Here is a 23,206-nt window from a genome sequence, read left to right as displayed (position 1 = left end):
AATGGAACAACATCGTAAAATGTATGAATTTTGAATAATTAATGGCGGCATCTTACCTATGTGTCTATTTCAACCGCGAAGTCATGATTCCCGGTTCGAAGGTCGTTTAATTAAATTGAGACTTCGACCTCATGTCTCAAGGTGATTGATGGCAATAATTATCTATGGGCTCTAATAGCAACTTAGAATCAGGTGGCCTGGGAAGTCGTTAGCCCATCTAAAGCAACAAGAAGAAAGTATCTCGACTTGTGTAAATCAGCCCTTACAATCCTTTGTTCAAAACGCGATTCGCGGAAGTGAAAACGACCGATGGCCTGTTGACGCAAAATACAAAGTAAGAAACCATAATCCGACCGAAAGAATTTAACATAAAATATATGTTTGACCTACAATTTAATATGACTACTGAATTGAAAATTAAAAAAAAGAATGCTGGTTTTCACAAAAATTGTCCCGGGAACTTATCAGAGCCTACTTTTAATTGGAGTCTAAAAAAAAATTTTGTTATTATAATTCTGCAAAACAAACGTCAAAATTACCGCCAATACGTAAAAATGCAGACAAAATATTCCAGTAAAATACAGATAATGCAAGCTATACAAAGGCTTGGCTGTATTAGGCAGCGGGAAATGCCGCCCGGGCCACGATATAGAGCCGGTTTGACACACTTTCGCTAGTTTCGCATGTGACGCTTAAAATTTGAATTCGTTTTGTGTGTATTGTTGTTGTTGTACAAAATGAAACTGACAAAAAAATGATATTTCGATTGTGTTTTAAAATGTTATTTATTATGCAAAATATTTTTTAACTGTTGTATAGAAATTGTTAGGGGCCGCAGTATAAGTGCTTTAGTGATTTTGGAGATCGACAAACAAACGGTTCACCCGATGGTAGATGGTCACAAAGACAATAACTGTTTTAGAGATAATAAATAGCACTAAAAAAATTCATTTAGTTCGAAGCAAGGAGAAGATATCACATCAAGTTATATGAAACGCAATAGATAAGAATTCTCTCCGTGATTAGTACAAAATCCGCATTGTTGGTACTTAATGGCATTTGTCATGTGAAAAATATTTGTAAAATTCAACTATCTATTCGATTGAGTCCCCAAATACACTAACTAAAGTATAAACTTCCATAGTTAATTTAAGGTGTTTTCATTGCTTTTGTAGGCAGATGCTGCTGATCTGCTTACAAAGCAATGAAAATTTCTGATGGTGAGTGGTTACTGTCGCCCATTGGCGGCAACAATGCCACAGGTATACCGCGGCTTACGGCTGAATAATCTGCTAAAACCACTAACTATTGTTAGCGTCATTTTTTATATCTTTTAGATCCTTTTAAAACCTAAAAATTAATTAAATATTTTTGTTGTTTTTATTTTTTTATTTAGAAGACCCCAATTAAATTCTTGATTGTTACATAAAAAACTAATTGATTAATTTAATTAAAAAGGAGTTTTAAAATTTAAAAAATTCGCACGCTTCATATGAACGCGATAGAAAACGAAACCAATAGTACCAGGCGATCAGAATGCCGTAGTAGGTTGCTCGGGACGATGTTGGACGGCGAAGCTCGTATCGCGGCCTCAGCCCGCTCGCGAAAGTGAGAGTGGGCCGATTGCGTAACGTTCGGCTCATGACGCCCTGGTACGTAGCGGTTACCTACATTCGAGTCTCGATGCTTGTGAATAGCATCTAAATATTTTAAACTTTATTTCGATTCGGTTCGACCATAGACCTATATAGTAGGGACACGACATATTGTTCTATACGTACAATTGCTTATATAAATAGCACCCATTTAGAAGGCACATAAATAAACATATATCTATCTCGTTCTTACTCAGCACTTTAACTCGCAGGAAAACAATATAACAGTATTTCAGTGCGTACATAAAATGAAACATGAATATACGTAAATATCTCCGTCTCCGTCTAATGAGGCCGAAAATCCGCCATGTTTAGCGCGCCAAATGTCATTGTCACGTCAGTTCGGCCGTCTGTTTTGGGTTGTACATTATTTATTGACTTTGATATCGATTTAATATGATTGATTATATAAAATTTCATAATTTATTATGCTTAAAACATACAAAAATAATAATTAAAACGTATTTTATAGGATCTCAAGAAAGTCGATGCCCTAAAACTATTATCTATATGTATTTAAATTCATTATAGAGCCCTCATCCGAAAAATCCATTTTTCGGTCGGGATCTATTGATCATGACACTAATCATAAATACCACTTTAAAATATGTCATCAAAACATATTTAGACATTCTGTTTAGATATTTCGGGAAAAAGGCTACCGACAAAATCTCTTCGGAACTATTTAAATAAAATAGTTTTATTCCGCAGTGAGTAAAACACTATTGTAAATTTGTTAAATATTTAATAATTAAGTGATTTTAGAGAGGAAGTCACAAGGAATGACGTTTGTAATTAATGAATAAATGTTCTGTAGGTGTTTTTTTTTTCACGCGGTCCCTTGATAAGTTTAAAATTTGAATCACTCTCAAGCGAAAGTGATTCAAATGGTGCGGCGCACCTTCCTTGGGGTGCGCTGCGGTAGTATGTTACGGACTTTAGAGTCAGCAAAACAATTAAAATAGATTGTTATAGTCTAAGAAAAACACGTACTCAAAATACGATAACATTTAGCATGCTAGAAATGGGCTGATGGCTTTGAACTACGCCATATCTTTATGTTTTGCGACAAACGACAACTTTATAAAATCAGTGTAGCAACTTTTAAAAATCATCATATCGTTTACTTGGCAAATTCGAAGGAGGAACTTGTCTTAGATTTCACCCATCTAAATCATATCATATTTGCACATAACAATATACCTACTTACTTCCCATTAAAGTATAAATTCTACAAATAAATAATACTCAACAATATTTAAAATAAAATGAGCCAAGAACGTTTATCGATAAAACCTGATAACATTGAAATCTTTTGTACAGCACTAAAGCCGCCATGTTTTGTGGCCAGATGACGTCACAGTGGCACGAAATTTTGGTTGACGTTTCATTTCCATAGGTTTCCTACTTCATTGGGTTCGACGCGATTTATGTCAAAATGTGATATGTCAATTTCATATTAGGTTTTTAAATTCGTCGAATGATATTCCTGTTTTGAATTTTAAATTCCCGAGTGTGGAGAGATGATGAAAGGTTCCTTTTTTTTTTTTTTCGTAGGCATGACATTAATACATAAGTTTTAGGTATATTTTTTATTTACTTTTTATTATTTAGATGTTGATAATAACAAAGAGAATATGATTTAATAAGGTTTCCTTACTGTTACCATTTTAAATTTCTACTAATAATTCGATATAAAATAATGCTAAGTATAATTTAAACTTGTAAATACAGTGCGATTCTCTGAATTATTTTAAACGGTTTTTGTTATTAATGCATCATCTGAAATTCTCAGCAACTTTCCACCGGTCAGTTCCTCAAATTGCTTAGTATTGCGAAATACACGGGTCAATGGCGAGTGAATCAGACGGAGTTATTTAGTTCAGTGACAAACACTCTGGAGGGGTTTAGGAGACGTGGCGGGAAAACTAATTTAGTTTTTAGATCTACTAGTGCTACGCTATGTTGTCCTGGTATCAGTAATTTATCTATATATTAATACGTGAAGCAAAAACTTTGTACCCCTTTTTACGAAAATTGCGCAAACGGTGGAGTATCAAATTGTCCACACTTATAGAGAATATAGAGGAGTGCAATTTTTTTTATTTGAATTATGCATAAAAATACATTAAATCATATAAAAACATTACACACCACCGGAGTAGAGTTCATCCATACTACCTGGAGCCACTGCAGTCATCCACAGTGCGTTTCCAGAGGTCTTTTTTGTCACGTACCATCCGGCTATGGAATGAGCTCCCCTCCACGGTGTTTCCCGAGCGCTATGACATGTCCTTCTTCAAACAAGGCTTGTGGAGAGTATTAAGCGGTAGGCAGCGGCTTGGCTCTGCCCCTGGCATTGCTGAAGTCCATGGGACGGTAACCACTCACCATTAGGTGGGCCGTGTACTCGTCTGCCTAGAAGGGCTATAAAAAATACCACACACACACTACCATGTTTTTGACACACACATGCATAAATACTCTCTTGTTTATTGTTAAAGTCTGTGGTCGAATTGACAAGAAATTAATATTGTCTGTCTTTAATATACACATACACATACACATACACATACACATACACATACACATACACATACACATACACATACACATACACATACACATACACATACACATACACATACACATACACATACACATACACATACACATACACATACACATACACATACACATACACATACACATACACATACACATACACATACACATACACATACACATACACATACACATACACATACACATACATATACACATACACATACACATACACATACACATACACATACACATACACATACACATACATGTACACATACACATACACATACACATACACATACACATATACATACACATACACATACACATACACATACACATACATATACACATACACATACACATATACATACACATACACATACACATACACATACACATACACATACACATACACATACACATACACATACACATACACATACACATACACATACACATACACTGGTGGTAGGACCTCTTGGGAGTCCGCATGGGTAAGTTACTACCACCCTGCCTATTTCTGCCGTGAAGCAGTAATGCGTTTCGGTCTGAAGGGTGGGGCAGCCGTTGTAACTATACTGAGATCTTAGAACTTATATCTCAAGGTGGGTGGCGTATTTACGTTGTAGATGTCTATGGGCTCCAGTAACCACTTAACACCAGGTGGGCTGTGAGTTATCCATCTCAGTAATAAAAAAAATTTGTTTATAGTGAAGCCTTGACGAAATCTGTTATTATATGATTTTGACAATAGAACCTTAGTAATGTTCAAACTTATTATTTCAATTAATTGTGGTCTAATTTCGACTACTGGGTGTCCACTAGTTATCATTATTCGGCCACTGCTATTCACGACAGTTACCACTTACCTTCAAGCGAGCTTCAAGAGGCTTTTCCGTCTTTAATGGTGATTCAAAGTTGGTCGATCACCGATGATGTGTTGATCACAACCGATTTCAAGATTACCGAATATTTTAATAAGTTATCCGGAGGTTTTAGCGAATTTAAAGCAATTAAAAACAGAATTTTCATGGTTTTAGTGCTTTGCTTGAAAAGTTTGTTTTGAAAAGCAATTGCTCCATGGTCTGTAATAATTACGTTAACGTACAATAAAGGCGAATAATAAAACTATCTAATTAGTTATTATTGTTGCGACATTGATATGGACTAAGATTGCGCGGATTGGAGGCAATATTGCGTGCATTTCTAGTTATTTCCTTACAAACGTACCGCAGTCATTTGCGACAGAGAAAGATCTTCTTTTTTTCTTCCTGTGATTACCTTGAGAGGCTATATCAGCTAAGGTTAGAGCGTGTAGGTGAGCTCTCGGGGCTTAAGCCGGAGGAGTTGCTAACACTAGCCCTAGCAAGAGCAGTGCTTCGCAGAATCTACCACCGGATCGGAAACGCGACCCACTGAGAAGATCCGACGAGAAGCTTAGTTTCCTTTTTTCTTTTTGCTTAAGTTTTAAGGTTTCAGTATAGTTACAACGGCTGCCCCACCCTTCAGACCGAAACGCATTACTGCTTCACGGCAGAAATAGGCAGGACCGTGGTACCTACCCGTGCGGACTCACAAGAGATCCTACCACCTGTAATTACGCAAATTATAATTTTGCGGGTTTGATTTTTATTACACGATGCTATTATTCCTTCACCGTGGAACTCAATCGTTAGCATTTGTCAAGTACGTATTTCATTAGAAAAATTTGTACCCGCCTGCAGATTCGAACACCGTTGCATCGCTAGATACGAATGCACCGGACGTCTTATCCATTAAGCCAGGGGTGGGGTGGCTTTGGCGGTGTCGCTCGATATCGCCAATGCGTTTAACACCCTGCCCTGGTCCGTGATAGGGGGGGCGCTGGAACGACATAGAGTGCCCCCCTACCTTCGCCGGCTGGTGGGTTCCTACTTAGAGGACAGATCGGTCACGTGTACCGGACACTTTGGGATCCTGCACCGGTTCCCGGTCGTGCGCGGTGTTCCACAGGGGTCGGTGCTCGGCCCCCTTTTGTGGAATATCGGGTATGACTGGGTGCTGAGAGGTGCCCTCCTCCCGGGCCTGAGCGTAATATGTTACGCGGACGACACGTTGGTCGTGGCCCGGGGGGGAGTTTTGCTGAGTCTGCCCGTCTTGCTACGGCTGGGATGGCGCATGTCGTCGGCAAAATTAAGAGATTGGGCCTCGACGTGGCGCTCAGTAAATCCGAGGCCATGTGGTTCCACAGGCCCCGGAGAGTGCCACCTGTCGATGCCCATATCGTGGTTGGAGGCGTCCGTATCGGGGTCGGGGTGCAGTTGAAGTACCTCGGCCTCATTCTGGACAGTCGTTGGACCTTCCGTGCTCACTTTCAGAACCTGGTCCCTCGTTTGTTGGGGGTGGCCGGCGCGCTAAGCCGGCTTCTGCCCAACGTCGGGGGGCCTGACCAGGTGACGCGCCGTCTCTATACGGGGGTGGTGCGATCAATGGCCCTATACGGGGCGCCCGTGTGGGGCCAGTCCCTGGCCGTGGGGGTGGCGAAGCTGCTGCAACGGCCGCAACGCACCATCGCGGTCAGGGTCATCCATGGTTATCGCACCATCTCCTTTGAGGCGGCGTGTGTACTGGCTGGGACGCCGCCTTGGGTTCTGGCAGCGGAGGCGCTCGCCGCTGACTATAGGTGGCGGGCTGAACTTCGTGCCCGGGGCGTGGCGCGTCCCAGCCCCAGTGTGGTCAGAGCACGGAGGGCCCAATCTCGGCGGTCCATGCTGGAGTCATGGTCCAGACGGCTGGCTGATCCTTCGGCTGGTCGTAGGACCGTCGAGGCGATTCGCCCGGTCCTTGTGGATTGGGTGAATCGTGACAGAGGATGCCTCACTTTCCGGCTCACGCAGGTGCTCACTGGGCATGGTTGTTTCGGTGAGTTCCTGCACCGGATCACAGCCGAGCCGACGGCAGAGTGCCACCATTGTGGTTGCGACTTGGACACGGCAGAGCATACGCTCGTCGCCTGCCCCGCATGGGAGGGGTGGCGCCGTGTCCTCGTCGCAAAAATAGGAACCGACTTGTCGTTGCCGAGTGTTGTGGCATCGATGCTCGGCGACGACGAGTCGTGGAAGGCGATGCTCGACTTCTGCGAGTGCACCATCTCGCAGAAGGAGGCGGCGGGGCGCGTGAGAGACGCACAATCCCGCCGCCGTCGAGCGGGGGCCAGGGAGGCGGATCTCGCCCAAGCCCTGGCCCTCTAAGTGTTTCGGGTCCCCCTCACATGTCGGTCTGGGGACCGGCGAGGGGGGCCTAAGAAGACGACGTGCAAGCTGCTCTGCACGCGTTTTACGCAAGAGCATCCAGGTGATGGAAGGCCGGCTATCCTCGACCCACGCTGGTTCTGGCTCAGCGGGGTATTCCGTAGGGTAACCCACTCTAACCGGCGCCATCTAGGCGGGCTTCGGACAGTCTGCCGACCGAGAGGGCTGGTGGTCGTGGCGCCGACGACCGCCAGTCCGGCGTCCCGAGGGGGAGGGTGATGGGAGAGATGTGCTCCGCACTAAACGCTTCACTTTCCCCCCTTTGCCTTGTCATGAGTTATTTCTCATGCGAGGTTTGGACGTTGGTTGTTGAGCGACAGGACTCTGACATACCCCGCCCAGTATCCCCAGAAAAGGGCGGAAGTCCGGCGATTTCCTCCTGAACAAAAAAAAAAAAAAAATAATAAAAAAAAAAAAAAACCATTAAGCCACGATGACTTCTAAAGCTTAGTGGGCGATGTGCATTGGTTTGTACAGTAACTAGTTATTACAATTACTCGTATATGCACGACTTGTGAAAACTATAAAAAAAGAGTGGCCTTAATTTAGTTCAACCGAAAAATTATTGTAATGATAGTTACGGACAAGCAAAGGTTATCTGGAGAGAGTGCAGAGGGGCCAATCGATGTACGTGACCCGACACAGGTTCGCCGGTTAGAAACCGTCACGCGTGTCAACTCTCAACACCAACTTCAGTTATCTTCTCTTTTTGTGCAGTTAATGCTTAATTAACGTATATAACTCCAAGGGAGGTAGGTATAATTTTTAACCGACTTCAAAAACGGAGGAGGTTCTCAATTCGACTGGATGTTTTTTTTTTATGTTTATTACCTCATAACTTTTGTCTGGGTGAATCGATTTTGATGATTCTTTTTTTTATTAGAAAGCTGACGCTTCTCGTGTGGTTCCAGTTATTTAGTCCAGTTCTGATAATGGTATACATGAGAAAACCATATAAGTCTTAAATTTGCATTAAGTACGTGCGCGACAAATAGATGAATAACTCAATAACTCAATATCACGTCAACCGATTTCGATGATTATTGTTTTTAGTGTATATTAATTTAGATTGGAATATCTTTTTTTTATATTTGAAGTCGGTTTTTGTTAAAGCATGTCTATTTACAATTATTTGTGATGCAATACTTAACTCATCATCTCTATGATGAAGGAATATCGTGTAATTCAATTGCCCTTCTTCAAACGAGGCTTGTAAAGAATACTTAACAGTAGGCAGCGACTTGGCTCTGCCCTTGGCACTGCTGACGTCCATGGGCGATGGTAATCATTACAATCACGTGGGCCGTATGCTCGTCTGTCTACAAAGACAATAAAATAATAATAAAATCAAATTCGCAACATTATAATTTGCGAAATTACTGGTGGTAAGATGTCTGTTAGTCCGCATATGACCACAATCATTCCTATTGGTGCTGAGGAGAAGTCAGGAGTTAGAGCTTGAAGAGTGTTACGTTTTTACACAACGCATTGAGCTATAGTATAGGTGAGCTGGGGTTTTCAAGTTCTATGGGACTAGGGTGACTCCTTAAAACCAGGTCTTCCGTGTGACCTTAGAACTTATATCTTAAGATAGGTGGCGTATTTACGTTGTTATGTCTATGGGCTCCAGTAACCACTTAACACCAGGTGGGCTGTAAGCTTGACCACCCATCTAAGTAATAAAAAAAATAGATTGTTGAACTACTTTTCCAAACCTATATGTCACAGGTCACCATCCTTCGCCCCTGGAACCGGGGACCCGCCGGGCATTTACAAATACATATCCATCACGTACCTACTGCCCTCTTCTAGGATGAACTAGCGTTTCTCAAGCATCACGACATGTCCGTGTACATGCGGCCTAAATCTCAACAGCGGTAGGATAATTATATTGCCGCTTTCCTGAGCGACGGCGAACCACCAGCCTCCTTTGCTGGTCTGCATTCGAAGGCGATAGAAAGCCTTTTACGATTGGAGGCATTGGTTCCAGTACATCATGAGGCTGGCGTCTGGTAGTGCATGATGATATTGCCGCTTTCTATGAGCCACGGCGTACTACCAGCCCCTTTTTCTGGTCTGCATTCGAAGGCGATAGAAAACCTTTTACAATCGGAGGCATCGGTTCCAGTACATCATGAGGCCGTCGTCTAGTAGTGCATGATGATATTGCCGCTTTCCATGAGCCACGGCGTACTACCAGCCTCTTTTGCTGGTCTGCATTCGAAGGCGATATAAAGCCTTTTACAATTGGAGGCATTGGTTCCAGTACATCATGAGGCTGGCGTCTGGTAGTGCACAGTGACTGGGTTAGCGGCGCGGGTTGCGTCACAAAACCGCTTTCTGCGCTGGCGTCCGCCTACTTACCCACTCACTGAGACAGCAGCGCGATGTGAAATGGCCGCTTCGGAATTATTATTATTTTTTACCGATTATTTTTATTTATTTCATTTACTTCAAATTTTTCATACATATTACATTCATTAACTACAATTTCGGAATAAAATAATTATAATAATAAAACAAAAAATAAAAATGAATGTCAAAACAACCTTAACCTAAAGCCTGGTTGGGATCTAGTGGAATAAACAGCCAACCCTCCTATAACGCGGTAGATACGTTCCTAAAAAGTCCTGTGTTGTGCGCAGTCGTGTAACATGACACTAAAAGCCACTACAAAAAGAAGAGTATATTTTTCTGAATGAAACGTCTCGACTATGGCTATACGTATTTTTTTACTTATTATTCCCATAAATTGTTTGTTTATAGTGCATAATGTAATTTTCTAAATAATTTAAAATAAAAATCTGTCATGTTGTAAAATACCGTCCCATTAAGAAGGGTTACTTATAAAACGAACTAATAAGTTATGTAAATTATGACTATTCCTCTATTTACATTGTACAATCATTTACATTAATAGAAATAAATATTTGCGCAATTTAATTAATGCAAACTACTTATTATCTATATACGTACCTATGTTAGTACAGAGTATATATATACTTTATCTAGGAAATAGTATCATCATCATTCTCCTGCCATTCTCCCAGTCACCTGGGGTCGGCGTTTTATGTTTTCTCCTTCCATATTCCTCTATCATATACATTTTCTTCGCTCACTCTCCCCTTCCTATAGGAAACCTAGGAAATTGTATAGTACATCAACTTCTTTTTTTTATTGTTTAAGTGGGGAGACGAGCTCACAGCCCACCTGGTTTTAATTGGTTACTGGAGCCCATAGACATCCACAACGTAAATGCCGCCACCTACCTTGAGATATAAAAAAAAGCATTTAGTTCCCAAATCAGAACAGCACACTGCACTTAGGTGACTAGGGAGATACCTTCCTTTTTTTATTGCATAGATGAGTGGACGAGCGGAGTGGTGTTAAGTTGTTACCGGAGCCTATATACATCTACAACATAAATGCCGCCACCCATCTTGAGATGTGAGTTCTAAGGTCTCAGTATAGTTACAACGGCTGCCGCGCCCTTCAAACCGAAACGCATTACTGCTTCTCGGCAGAAATAGGCAGGGCTGTGGGCTTGTGAGTCAGTACGGGTAGGTTTTTCAACTTAGTCTTAATTCACGTAGTTTCATGTGATCTTAAATTCATATTTTATTATTTAATTTTTCACAGTGGCCAATCTGCAGCAAATCGACTGTTTTGTTGTTGGATTGCATCACAGCGTAGAGTCGGTCGGCCGTTCACCGCGCCTCCCTTCGTGGAGGGGAGGTTACTAGGGCTCCAACGCAGCCTGGCAGCTAGATCAGGAAATTACCATGTTTAGTCGCTCTGCCAAATTAAGTAATATTCAGAGTGCCAACATACCTCAAGGTGGGTGGCGCATTTACGCTGTAGATGTCTATGGGCTCCAGCAACTTAACAACAGGTGGGCTGTGAGCTCGTCCACCCATCTAAGCAATAAAAGTAAAAAAAAAAGCCCACTGAGTTTCTCGCCAGATCTTTTCAGTGGGTCGCGTTTCCGATCCGGTGGTAGATTCTGCGAAGCACTGCTCTTGCTAGGGCTAGTGTTAGCAACGTCAGGTTTGAGATGAGAGCTCTAATACTTGTTAAGGTTACGATTGCCTCTCAAAGCCATCAGCTTAGGTAGGATACAAAAAAACCGCCTTCCTGTTTTGAGGCCCGATTTTAGCACTGTTATTTCTTGCTTGATGTTGAAAACGAGAAAATTGTAGTATTTTTACAGGCAATAACACTTTCCATTATTATTCGTAGACCATTCTTGTCTACAAAGGTAAAATAATAAGTCTGACGTTTTGTTTTACATGCAAAAATAAGCTTAGAAACAGCTAGTTCATAAAAATACACACACTTTTTTTTTTAATTTGTACAATGCCTGCGTAATACAATATGATGTGGGTTGTATATGTTTTAAATGTTTTTATAAGCGGATTTAATTATTTTTTTTATTGCTTAGATGGGTGGACGAGCTCACAGCCCACCTGGTGTGAAGTGGTTACTGGAGCCCATAGACATCTACAACGTAATTGCGCCACCCACCTTGAGATATAAATTCTAGGTCTCAAGTATAGTTACAACGGCTGCCCCACCCTTCAAACCGAAACGCATTACTGCTTCACGGCAGAAATAGGCGGGGTGGTGGTACCTACCCGTGCGGACTCACAAGAGGTCCTGCCACCAGTTCGCGCTTTCAGTTTCCTTAGCGCTTTCTGTTATAAATAAATAGATTTGGAAGTTCATTTTCATTTAAGACACAGCATACTATCATTTTTATATGTAGAGACAAGGTTATTAACATAACCAAACCGCTGTTAGAAATGTAAGACTAGTAAAAATTGCGTATCGTAAATTTAAAATTCTTGTAGTGAATTAGATGTTAATTATATTTTAATTTTATTGATTTATGACGGAAAATTCCATTTAAAAAACTTATTGTTTAAATATAAATTTTAGTATAATTATTATTCTCATTATGCTATTATTAGCTTTCATCTCATTAGTAATTTTAAAAAATTTAAGTCGAGTTAGATAATTTTACTAAATCCAAATTTAATCACCTCGCACATTCCGCCTTTAAAATGAACTAAACTGAAATACCTAATAATCGATATATATATTTAATTAAAGGTCATCTTTTGCCGTCGTTGCTGCCCATGGACAGCAGCGCGGAACTACCTATAGCAATATACAGGCTTTGAAAATAAATAAAAAACTACCAGGCGTTCATGTTTCGAAAGCGGTCGTCGTGTACTAGGGTTTCATAAGATTAAGCAACTGCTTTAAAAAAACTTATCGCACCTAGCGCATCTGTGATTGACCACGTACGCCCGTGTCAGATCTCAAACAGATTACCGCTTATCACTGGCAACGTGGATGCGTGATGATAGAGTGATTTCGTGGACATTCGTGGGTGTGGCAATTTATTTTTCGATAATTTTGGGATGGCAATTCGTAGCCTTTCCGATGAAAGTTTTCAAATCGAAGGAAATGCTCTGTGGAAATACCTAAGTTCAAGTTCAGCTGCGTGGTAATCAACGAATTGCTTATAAGAGAATATTAATTTGTATTTGATTTTCTTTCGTTTTCAATAGAGAAGCTATTTGATACAAAAGATAGGTTAGTTTTGGACATTTTTTTGATATAATGAGTTTCATGTTTATCTTGTATCTGTGATTTGAAGATTGATTTGTTGATTTTAAAATAAGCATAGTAAAAGGTAATTAATGAAACTTAAAAAAACAAAACGGTTTTTTAATTACTGACAATTCAATAATTGACTTCTGAATTGATATTGTATATTGTAGCAAATCGTAGAATTTTATATCATTTTATTATATTTGTGTGGATACGCGATTTGTAAATACGCAAAAATAAATTTTCCCTGAAATACGCGTTTGTTGCACTTAAATTAGCAGTTTATGTATTCGCGGGCTCAGTAGACTTTTTTTTTAAAATATTTAGTGCAAGGCTCCCGCGTTTTGCAAGACTGCAAGTCTGTATGTACTCTGACGGGGTAAGCAGATCCAATTATCACCCCCGCGTGGTGTGTGGTGCGCGTAAACTTTTACTGCGAACTTTCAGGTCGCCGCGGTTCCTTCCGGGCAACCTTGCGAGAGCGCGCGGCGTGTGCGGCGCCCAGTCCGCGCCACACCGCCGCCGCGAGTGCACGCGCGCTCGCCCCGACCCGCTGACTTGCACGTGATATCGCGACGCGCAACGCACGCCGACCGCACGGATTCACACACGGTGCATGTGCTTTAGTGACGGCTTCTCAGTGCTTTGACGTGGAGGCTCGGGCCGCCGGCGCCGCTGGGCCCGTGATTGGCCCGAGCGGCGGGATGGAGTCTCCCCAGATGTACGATGCGGCGGCAGCGCCTCCGCCGCCTCCCCAACCAGACCTCAAAAAAGTCGTCGAGGATAAAAGATCGGCTTTCCCACCACCGGAACTCGACGAGCTCAATGGACAGGAGATCAGCTTGGATCTGCAACACCTCATCGAGGATCAGTTCCGGGGCGAGGAAACGATGGCCCTCTTTCAGGAAATCCTACCCGGAGGTCGATCGCCTCAGCCCCGGTTCACGAGGACGACGCTGGCGTACATGCCGCAACCGGTCCACTCCGGAGCGTCCTACGCGCCAGTACAAGCCAGCTCGGCACACGAGCAGGCGCCCCCAATTAAAGAAGAGCCGCCAGAACCGCAGGACTTCCGAAGAACGGTCACATGCTCGCAATACACAGGACAATACAATCCGCAGCCGCCAGTCGGCGTTAACAATCCTTACACAGGAAGTTTCACACCCCTACCGCCTCTGGGAGGACCTCTGCTTCCTCCTCTGCTGAAACACAAACCGGCACCTCCGAGACGATCCTCAGGCAAAGTAATAGACAAGGGAACTGACGAATACAGAAGGCGAAGGGAGCGCAACAACATAGCCGTGAGGAAATCCCGGGAAAAGGCTAAAGTACGTTCCCGCGAAGTCGAAGAAAAAGTGAAAACATTGCTGAGAGAGAAGGAGGCCTTGCTGAAGAGGCTCGAGGCGGTTTCGGGGGAGCTGAGCCTCCACAAGCAGATGTACGTGCACCTGATAAACTTGAACCACCCGGAGATCACGGAGCTGTGCCGGTCGATGCTGCAGCTGGGAGGCCCGCACTCCCAGGACCACACGCTTTGACCATAGGTGAGTGTGTGCGTGTTATGTCAACCGAGCCTGCCCTAGTGTGCGTGCAAATGCATCTGTGTTCGACCCGATAAACTGCGAGTGTGTGTGGATTTTCGTGCGAGCATGGAAAGTCGTAAATCACACGGCGTAAAGAAAGGGTTTTTGTTATTTTTATGGCAACGTTATGCAATATTTTCGTATCGTTCCCGTCGAGGACCGATGCAGTTCTTTCAACTAAATATTCAGCGGAAATCATTAGACGAGGCAGTCCGTCCGTTGGATCATTAATAAATGACCTCAAAACATTAATTTGACAAATGGCGGATTGTCATTATTTTCTATTTGCATCACTATTCGCTTTCGATCTGAGCTCTCTGTATTGTTTGAATAAATCGCGTGCTATCTTTGATTTGTTTAAAAACTTAAAGTTAAATCATTAATCATGATTGCAATGACTCTCGACACACGTGCCTATTTTCATAATAAAATCACGTGTCAAATGACTTATTTAAGTTTATATGTGTCAGAGAAAAAATCCTTTGTTTTCAACTTCGAACAATAATGGGCTTTATACGGAACTTCCAGATTTGGTGTTTTTTTTTTTATTATTAATTTGACATTCTTTTCGCTATTATTAATGATTTAATCATCAATCACTTGGATTTTTGTCCCGCACTTGAATAATAATAAGTTCATCATTTAAAGAATGTAACTTCGAAATATCTTGCTTCAGCGTAACTCTGATATTTTCTCAAATTTTTTTCTCTTAGATTCACCGTTTAGAGATTTGCATTCCCTGGCTCTTAGTCTAGGGATTTTTGTAAGTAGATGCTATTTTATTATCACTTTTGATGTCTGCAAATTTCCAACAAGGAAAAAATAGAACAAATCATGTGTTATTTCCGCCGCAATTTACATACTGAAAAGGTGGTCTCCTGGGATCGTAACTCTTTAAGCGCGAACTGTCGATATATCGACTCTCTATTAATGCGTATAACGTGCGGAGCGTCGGAATACCGACTGTTTGCGCAGTTTGATTAGAAAGGTACAAGGTATCGACCTGTACGGATGTCTTAGAGCGCCTATGTCTAAAATTTCTTTTTTATAAGTTACATTAAATATATCCCTTTCAAATTATTTTGCTGTGAATTTAGCATTGATTTTTATTTTTTTTATTTAATGTTTTTATGACGTACTTTTTTCAAATATTCCTTTAGCAATTTCTGTAAAATATGTAATAATAAGCTCAGCACTAATTTGTCCCACGTGAATTCGAGATCAACATTAATTTCCAGAAACTCTATTCACACAACGCCTGTTCAATTTTGTCAATAAGTCACTGTCAATAACATGACATCTCTGTGAAATTTATTAATGCGGATTTCCATAAGAGATGGGCTCGAAGTTTTAGCAAAAGAAAATCACATAATTAACCTAGTAGTTCTATTTACTTATCTAACACGGCAGTCTATTAAATATAATTAAGTAAATATGACAATTAAGGAAGGTGACTAATAATATTGGTTTGTGCAAAATGACGTCATTAAAAAAATATTAAAAAATATACCCCGAACTAATTACTTGGACAGGGAATCGAACCCGGATCCCGTGGTATAGTCGAGTCTCTATTCACTAATCCCACGAGACAAACAATCCTTCGAGAGAATATGATTTTTTTTATAAAGAAAAATTCGCTTCTACTGATTGATTGTTTTTTAAATATCTTGTTTTTATTCTAAACTAGCTGACCCGCCAGACTTCGTAGTGCCTCAATCGATCGGAAAGACCTAAACTTTTGTATAAAATAAACTTAAAACAAACAAAAGGAATCCGTCCGACGGGGGATACATCAAAGGGAAAACAAAATTGTTATTTTTATTTAATTCCGAGCATTTTCATACTTATCTACCTTTTAAATCTTCTCTAGACTTCCACAAATAACTCAAGACCAAAATTAGCCAAATCGGTCCAGCCGTTCTCGAGTTTTAGCGAGACTAACGAACAGCAATTCATTTTTATATATAATATACTTATAGATGATAGTTTCAACAAGACAATAAACTAACAATCTAAATTTTTTTTGAACAGACAGCCTCTGTCCACCTCCTGACTATAGCCATTAATATGTTACGATAACTTTTGAATATTCAGAAATGGGTGAAAACACACATTCGTTCATACAACAATAAAGCTAAAAATCCCGTGCTTTGCGCTATAAACAGTGATAATTCTCCAAAGATATATCACACATATTCAAAGAACTCTAAAATTCCTCGACGTATTGCTCGACAAAATACCTCAGTCGAGGTGAGGATACAAGTGTCAGAAAATTTATGATATAGATTATTATAAATATTGTTTCGCTCACGTTTATTGAACAATGTGATTATTCTAGTGATAGTAGTAGTTTTTACTATATTTTAATTTATTTTTAAGTCAAAACAACGGCGGATCCAGGGGGTGGGTCATGGGGGTCACGACCCCCCCTGAGCTAGTTCCAGGACTTGAACTAACTTGGACTAATTGGAGAACATCATGATTTATTTATTATCTATTGTTATCAAAATTAAATTATAAGTTCTTAACTTGCCCACGACTATGTGACCCCCTCCTGGCGCCAAAGCTGGATCCGCCCTTGAGTCAAAAGACCGTCCAGGTGACAGTAAAATATAATCTAGTATCGAGCAACCCCGAAGTGATTCTCGATAGAGTGAATGTTGAGGACGTTTTGAGTACGACCTTTATGGGTGTTAGGTTTTTTTATTGATGGGTGGGTGATCTAGCCCCCACCCCGTTAATGCTAAATGATTATCGGAATTCATAGACACCTCAACCTATTGTCTTGAGATGGTCGATAACAGTCATGTTCTGTGTTGCATTGCAAATGAATCAACGCAAAATGCCCGATTGCACAGTACATAGCACCCGCAGTGAGTTAACGCCTGATAAAGGAGTTGACTAAACTATCGGTGAGATTGTCGTAGATTGTACCAATATTACAAACAGTTCTTCAAACTCTTTTCGAAAACAGCAACGGTTCCTGAAAATTAACAGAAATACAAACTTTTATATTAATGTTAGTAGTATGGGTATTTTTATTATTGTTGAACAGGCCGCCCCAATACTAGCTCTGCATAAAATGTTTTCAATCCAAGGTGATCTTTTCTTAGGACTTTAGGTACCTTGGTTTAGGGTTGTTCCGTTATAGAAAATAAAACTGATGTTCGAGATAATACCATCATCTCGTTTTTACCATCGCACTGCCCGCCACTGGTGTAGAGTTCATTCATAATACCTGGAGCCACTGTTGTTATCTACAGTGCGTTTCTAGAGATCAATTTTGACAGGTACCATCCGGCTTTGGAATGAGCTCCCCTCCACGGTGTTTCCCGAGCGCTATGGCATGTCTTACTTCAAACGAGGCTTGTGGAGAGTATTAAGCGGTAGGCTCTGCCCCTAGCATTGCTGAAGTCCATGGGCGACGGTAACCACTCACCATAAGGTGGGCCGTATGCTCATCTGCCCACAAGGGCTTAAAAAAAATAAAAAACATGTAGAAATGGCGACCCAGGGGCCTATTATATTATTTTAGTGAACATCATAGCCAAAAAACCTACATTCCGATATGAAGGCGGCCCGTGCAGCCTCACATTAAGGTCTTGAAACGCCTTTCTTTAAGCATTCGTGAAATAATTAAACCAGTAAAAAGTTTTATTGCCACTTCATGTGATGTCCATGGGCCCGAGAACCGCTCTACACCAGCCGTAAGCTGATCTGTGCGTTAGTAAAAATCATAAAATTTCGAAGTACCAAAATGTACTTACTGTTTTAAATATTATACTATACTCGCCAAAATAATTCATTAAAATGATTTGTATGTTAATCGTTTTTTTTTTTTAAACTACTGGAATTGAGAAGTAGATACAAAAAACCATCAACGTTGAGAATCCCCGCACAAATTTGAAACTTTTTACAGCCACATAAAATTCTATTTTCAATAAATCACCGCTTGGTTCTTAAGACGTTTTTTAACGACAAAACAAATGCGTTGCCAACGTGACATATATCACGACATAGTTTCGTTGCATACAGTATAGATCTTATTACGAACGGATAGCGCTTAATTTAGTTTAAATTTAATTATAGATGGAGAGATGGATGGACTTTACTGGTGGTAGGACCTCTTGTGAGTCCGCGCGGGTAGGTACCACCGCCCTGCCTATTTCTGCCGTGAAGCAGTAATGCGTTTCGGTTTGAAGGGTGGGGCAGCCGTTGTAACTATACTTGAGACCTTAGAACTTATATTTACGTCGTAGATGTCTATGGGCTCCAGTAACCACTTAACACCAGGTGGGCTGTGAGCTCGTCCACCCATCTAGCAATAAAAAAAAAGTTAGGTACGTGAAAGCTTAGATTTAAACGCGAATTATCATTCAAACCCCTACCATTTCTTATTAACTTTTCGCGTGTCACACATTAAGAAGGGCTTGATAAAAAAACATTGATTGCAAAGCAAATTGGCTGTGTTGTAGCCTAGAATGGCAGAATCCCATCAGTTCTCGTAGAAGGATTAGGTGATGTGGAATCGGTCTTCTGGATATTCTACCTGCACACTGTTGGGAACCCAACAAATTGGTATAAAACCTTTTTTATTGTTGTGGTTTCTGACATTACATTTGAATTTTGAATTTTGGAATGTCTTAGTTGGTCATTCTTTTTTTTCCGTGCCATTGTACGCTATTTATAAAATTTTAAAAATATACAAATTTTATACGTGTAATCCTCGCGAGTTTATTTATCAAGTTCCTTGCCCATCCTAATACTACAGCCCACTACACACACTGCTTTCCCCAACCTGTAACCAATAGGGGTAGCGCGTATTATAAGCCCGTACGGGTATGTATCACCAACCTGCTTATTTTTGCCTTTTTTTCCTACCTAAGCTGATAGCCTTGAGAGGCTATTTCAGCGTAACCTCAGTAGGTGAGCTCACGGGGCTCAAACCTGATGACGTTGCTAACACGAACCCTAGCAAGAGCCGTGCTTCGCAGAATCTACCACCGATTTTTACCGTGAGGTAATAATGCATTCCTATAGGGTATTTACGTCGGGTATAGGGTAGGGAATCCGTTATATTACGCAATTGAGAATTCGGCCTCATGTCTCAAACCAGCGATTTATCACGACCTTTGTTACCGCTAGGCCAAAACCTCACAGCCACAGGATTCGCTGATTCAAATACCTTTGTGTGAAACCCGTCAGCGACCACTTTCATTTTCGAAGTTGAAGCTGCAAGCGATATTAAGCTTTATGCTGAATTTTAAAAGGACCATTATCGATTCCATTGATAGAGTATTTTCGCTACACGCGCCCTAGTTATGACTTCCGTTCAAAGAATCTTATTTTAAAGTATTTTGCTCCTTATTGGGAAACAATGGTATCTTCAAGCCTAACGTAGGTAGACAGAGACGTATTGAAAGCATTTAAACTCTGTTAAATAAACCTCAGGAAGTATCATTCGAACGATGTTAGTCCTTCATCGTGGAAGTCATTCATTGAATATGTTCCCATAGACACAGCCCACTGAGTTTCTCGCCGGATCTTCTCAGTGGGTCGCGTTTCCGATCCGGTGGTAGATTCTGCGAAGCACTGCTCTTGCTAGGACCAGCGTTAGCAATACTCCCGGTTTGAGCCCCTTGAGCTCACCTACACGTCAAGGAGAAGCTGAAATACCCTCTCAAGGCTATCAGCATGGGTAGGAAAAATATGTTTCAAATATGTATTTTGTGAGAAAAAAAAATTACCTGCGTGTGGGATTCGAACATTGACCCAGTCCATTGATTAATGCGGGCACACCGGGCATCTTCTTCCTTAGGCCACGACGACTTCGTATATCGGTTTTTTTCTGAATTAAGTTCGTTTTCCGAAGAGCTTTAATTATTATTTTTTTGTTGCTTATTTGGTTGGACGAGCTCACGGTCCACCTGGTGTTAAGTTGTTACCGGAGCCCATAGACACCTACGAAGAATACCGCCACCTACCTTGAGACCTGAGTTCTTAGGCCTCAGTTTTTACAGTACATCGACTGCCCTCACCACCCCCACCCTTCAAACAAATGTTTATTTTTCTTAAATTTAATATGCGTAAGTAATAAAAAAAAAACGGAAAATACCAGCGTCGAACCAACGACCGCTGTGCTTAGAATCCGTTTTGTTTAGTTCACACGCCATTTTCTCGTCGATTAACATATTTATCTAAGGACATAAATAAGTCGCCCACAAACGAATGATTCAGCATTGTATAAATAGTTCGTACATTCATGTACTAGGGTTAGCGGCTTACGAAGCGCAGGCAGGTTGGTTTGTGCCAGATATTGTTTTAAGTTTTAATACAGAATGATTTTTAAAAAGAAAAATAAATTGACCGGCAAAATAGAATGCCAATGCAAGTCAAATTTTTTTTTTAAAGACCTGGAATATTGTTTTTTAGCCATTTTATGAATAAAACGTATCGACCTGATTATTAGAAAATAAATTGAATTTTTTTATTACTTTTATAAATTTTTTGGTACTTGCATCAGCGTTTTATAAAATTGCTATTATATTAATTACTTAAAGAAAAAAAATTATTAATTCTCGAACTTGGCACCAAGTGCTTAACCAATTTTAAATATGAAAGATTTTGGTAAATTTAAAATGGGATGTACCGAGCCTATATATAAAGTTGTTACAATCACCGATTTAGAAATTAGAACAACGTAATTAGCTTTTTCATTGCCTTCTCATACTAGTATAAATTTAGCTCCCATTTGAATGACGTTCATTATTTTTTTAAGTTAATCTTCCTTTTTTTTCTACCCAAGTTAATAAGATAAGTCTTTAGAGGATATGGCGGCGTAACCAGGCGAGTAAGTGAGCTCACGTGGCTCTAACCTGAGGAGGAGTTATTCAATACGATGTGCAAGCATAAAAAAATCTAACTTAATGGTCTGGTGTTTGCATCGTGAGATGAGACTCTTGGGATTCAAATCCCCTAGTATGACTCTTTAATTAAACGCGATCTAAGACGTAAACGGCAGCTTTGTTTGATGTCAAACACTGGCTATATTGGGGGTAGGACCTCTTGTGAGTCCACACGGGTAGGTACCACCACCCTGCCTATTTCTACCGTGAAGCGTTTCGGTTTGAAGGGTGGGGCAGCCGTTGTAACTATAGTGAGACCTTTGAGACCTTAGAACTTACATCTCAGGGTGGGTGGCGCATTTACGTTGTAGATGTCTATGGGCTCCAGTAACCACTTAAAACCAGGTGGGCTGTGAGCTCGTCCAGCCATCTAAGCAATAAAAAAAAAACATATGCAATAAAAAACTTTTACACAAATTAGATAGCGTAATGAAGACGTAACGTTGAATTTAGTATTGCTTGAAATTACTTTGGGTATTATAAGTTCGTGTTGCAAGGTTCGGACCTCATGTGTCAATGTGGACGCCAGAATCCACGTTGTTCGTCGATAGAGAAGATAGATCATTCTAAGTCTGTATAACAGTGTGTGGGCGCGGTGCGTGTATACGCGCGGTGCGTGTGTGCGTGTGACCTGACTTTCACTTTTTCGCTTATATGCGCCTTTTGTGTTTTTGGACGGCATAATGCGCGATATTTTTATGGTTGTCATTTTAAATTCACCTCCCTATTTCTATATTGGAGCATTTGAGTCGACTATTATCAAAGCCCGCAATGTGACTTTTGGACAATTAGTGGTAAATCAGAAAAACGAATTATTGACTTTGTATTCCATTGGCAGTCACAAAACTCTCCTGAACGACATCTTAGATAAATAACAGTTTAAGTATTAACCTTTATTTAATGCAGGTTTTGAACCGTATTCTTTGAAGGAGACGATTATATTCAAATCAATCTGTATTGACATATCAATAACATTTTTTTGTCCAAATGCACAGATTGCCTTTATCACCTTTGATAATAGACGACTCATTTGAAATAATACCTCATATATTTTAGTGGATAAAACAGTAAAGTAAGTAAAGATTTTAATGAAATGTTAGAAAATAGTGTATTGTCAATAATATTTTTTATTTTTATTTTTTTTATTGGTGGTAGAACCTCTTGTGAGCATACGGGTAGGTACCACCACTCTACCAATATCTGTCGTGAAGCAGTAAAGCGTTTCGGTTTGAAGGGTGGGGTAACCGTTGTAACTATACTGAGACCTTAGAACTTATATCTCAAGGTGGGTGGCGCATTTACGTTGTAGATGTCTATGGGCTCCAGTAACCACTTAACACCAGGTGGGCTGTGACCTTGTCCACCCATCTAAGCGATAAAAAATAATAATTATTAAATCGATTAAATCAACCAATAAATCGATTAAGTAAAAAAATCATCCTTACATACTTGTAGAAGAAAACAGCTAAATATTATGCTAAGGTACAACCTATACCTACCAGCGTTTATCAAACAACCAAAATGAGTCATTCCTAACATTTTGAGCTTCACGCTCGTAAATCAGATATTCAAATAAGATACTA

The 23,206-nt window shown here is 40.5% G+C and overlaps 1 protein-coding gene across 1 annotated transcript in view; it reads left to right on the top strand.

Moving 5' to 3' along the window:
- The first annotated feature begins 13,340 nt into the window (after window positions 1-13,340).
- Window positions 13,341-23,206, top strand: part of C/EBP (chorion specific C/EBP) — a 31,082-nt gene continuing 21,216 nt past the window's right edge. Inside the window, 1 exon segment of the mRNA NM_001043909.1 lies at window positions 13,341-14,679. Within this exon segment, the coding sequence (NP_001037374.1) occupies window positions 13,840-14,673 (834 nt within the window). The 5' untranslated portion in view covers window positions 13,341-13,839 and the 3' untranslated portion in view covers window positions 14,674-14,679.

The sequence above is a fragment of the Bombyx mori genome, chromosome 20 (assembly GCF_030269925.1).
Source record: "Bombyx mori chromosome 20, ASM3026992v2".
NCBI classification, from domain to species: domain Eukaryota; kingdom Metazoa; phylum Arthropoda; class Insecta; order Lepidoptera; family Bombycidae; genus Bombyx; species Bombyx mori.
The sequence above is the reverse complement of the archived record's forward strand: the minus strand, read 5'-3'. Positions and strand labels throughout refer to the sequence as shown.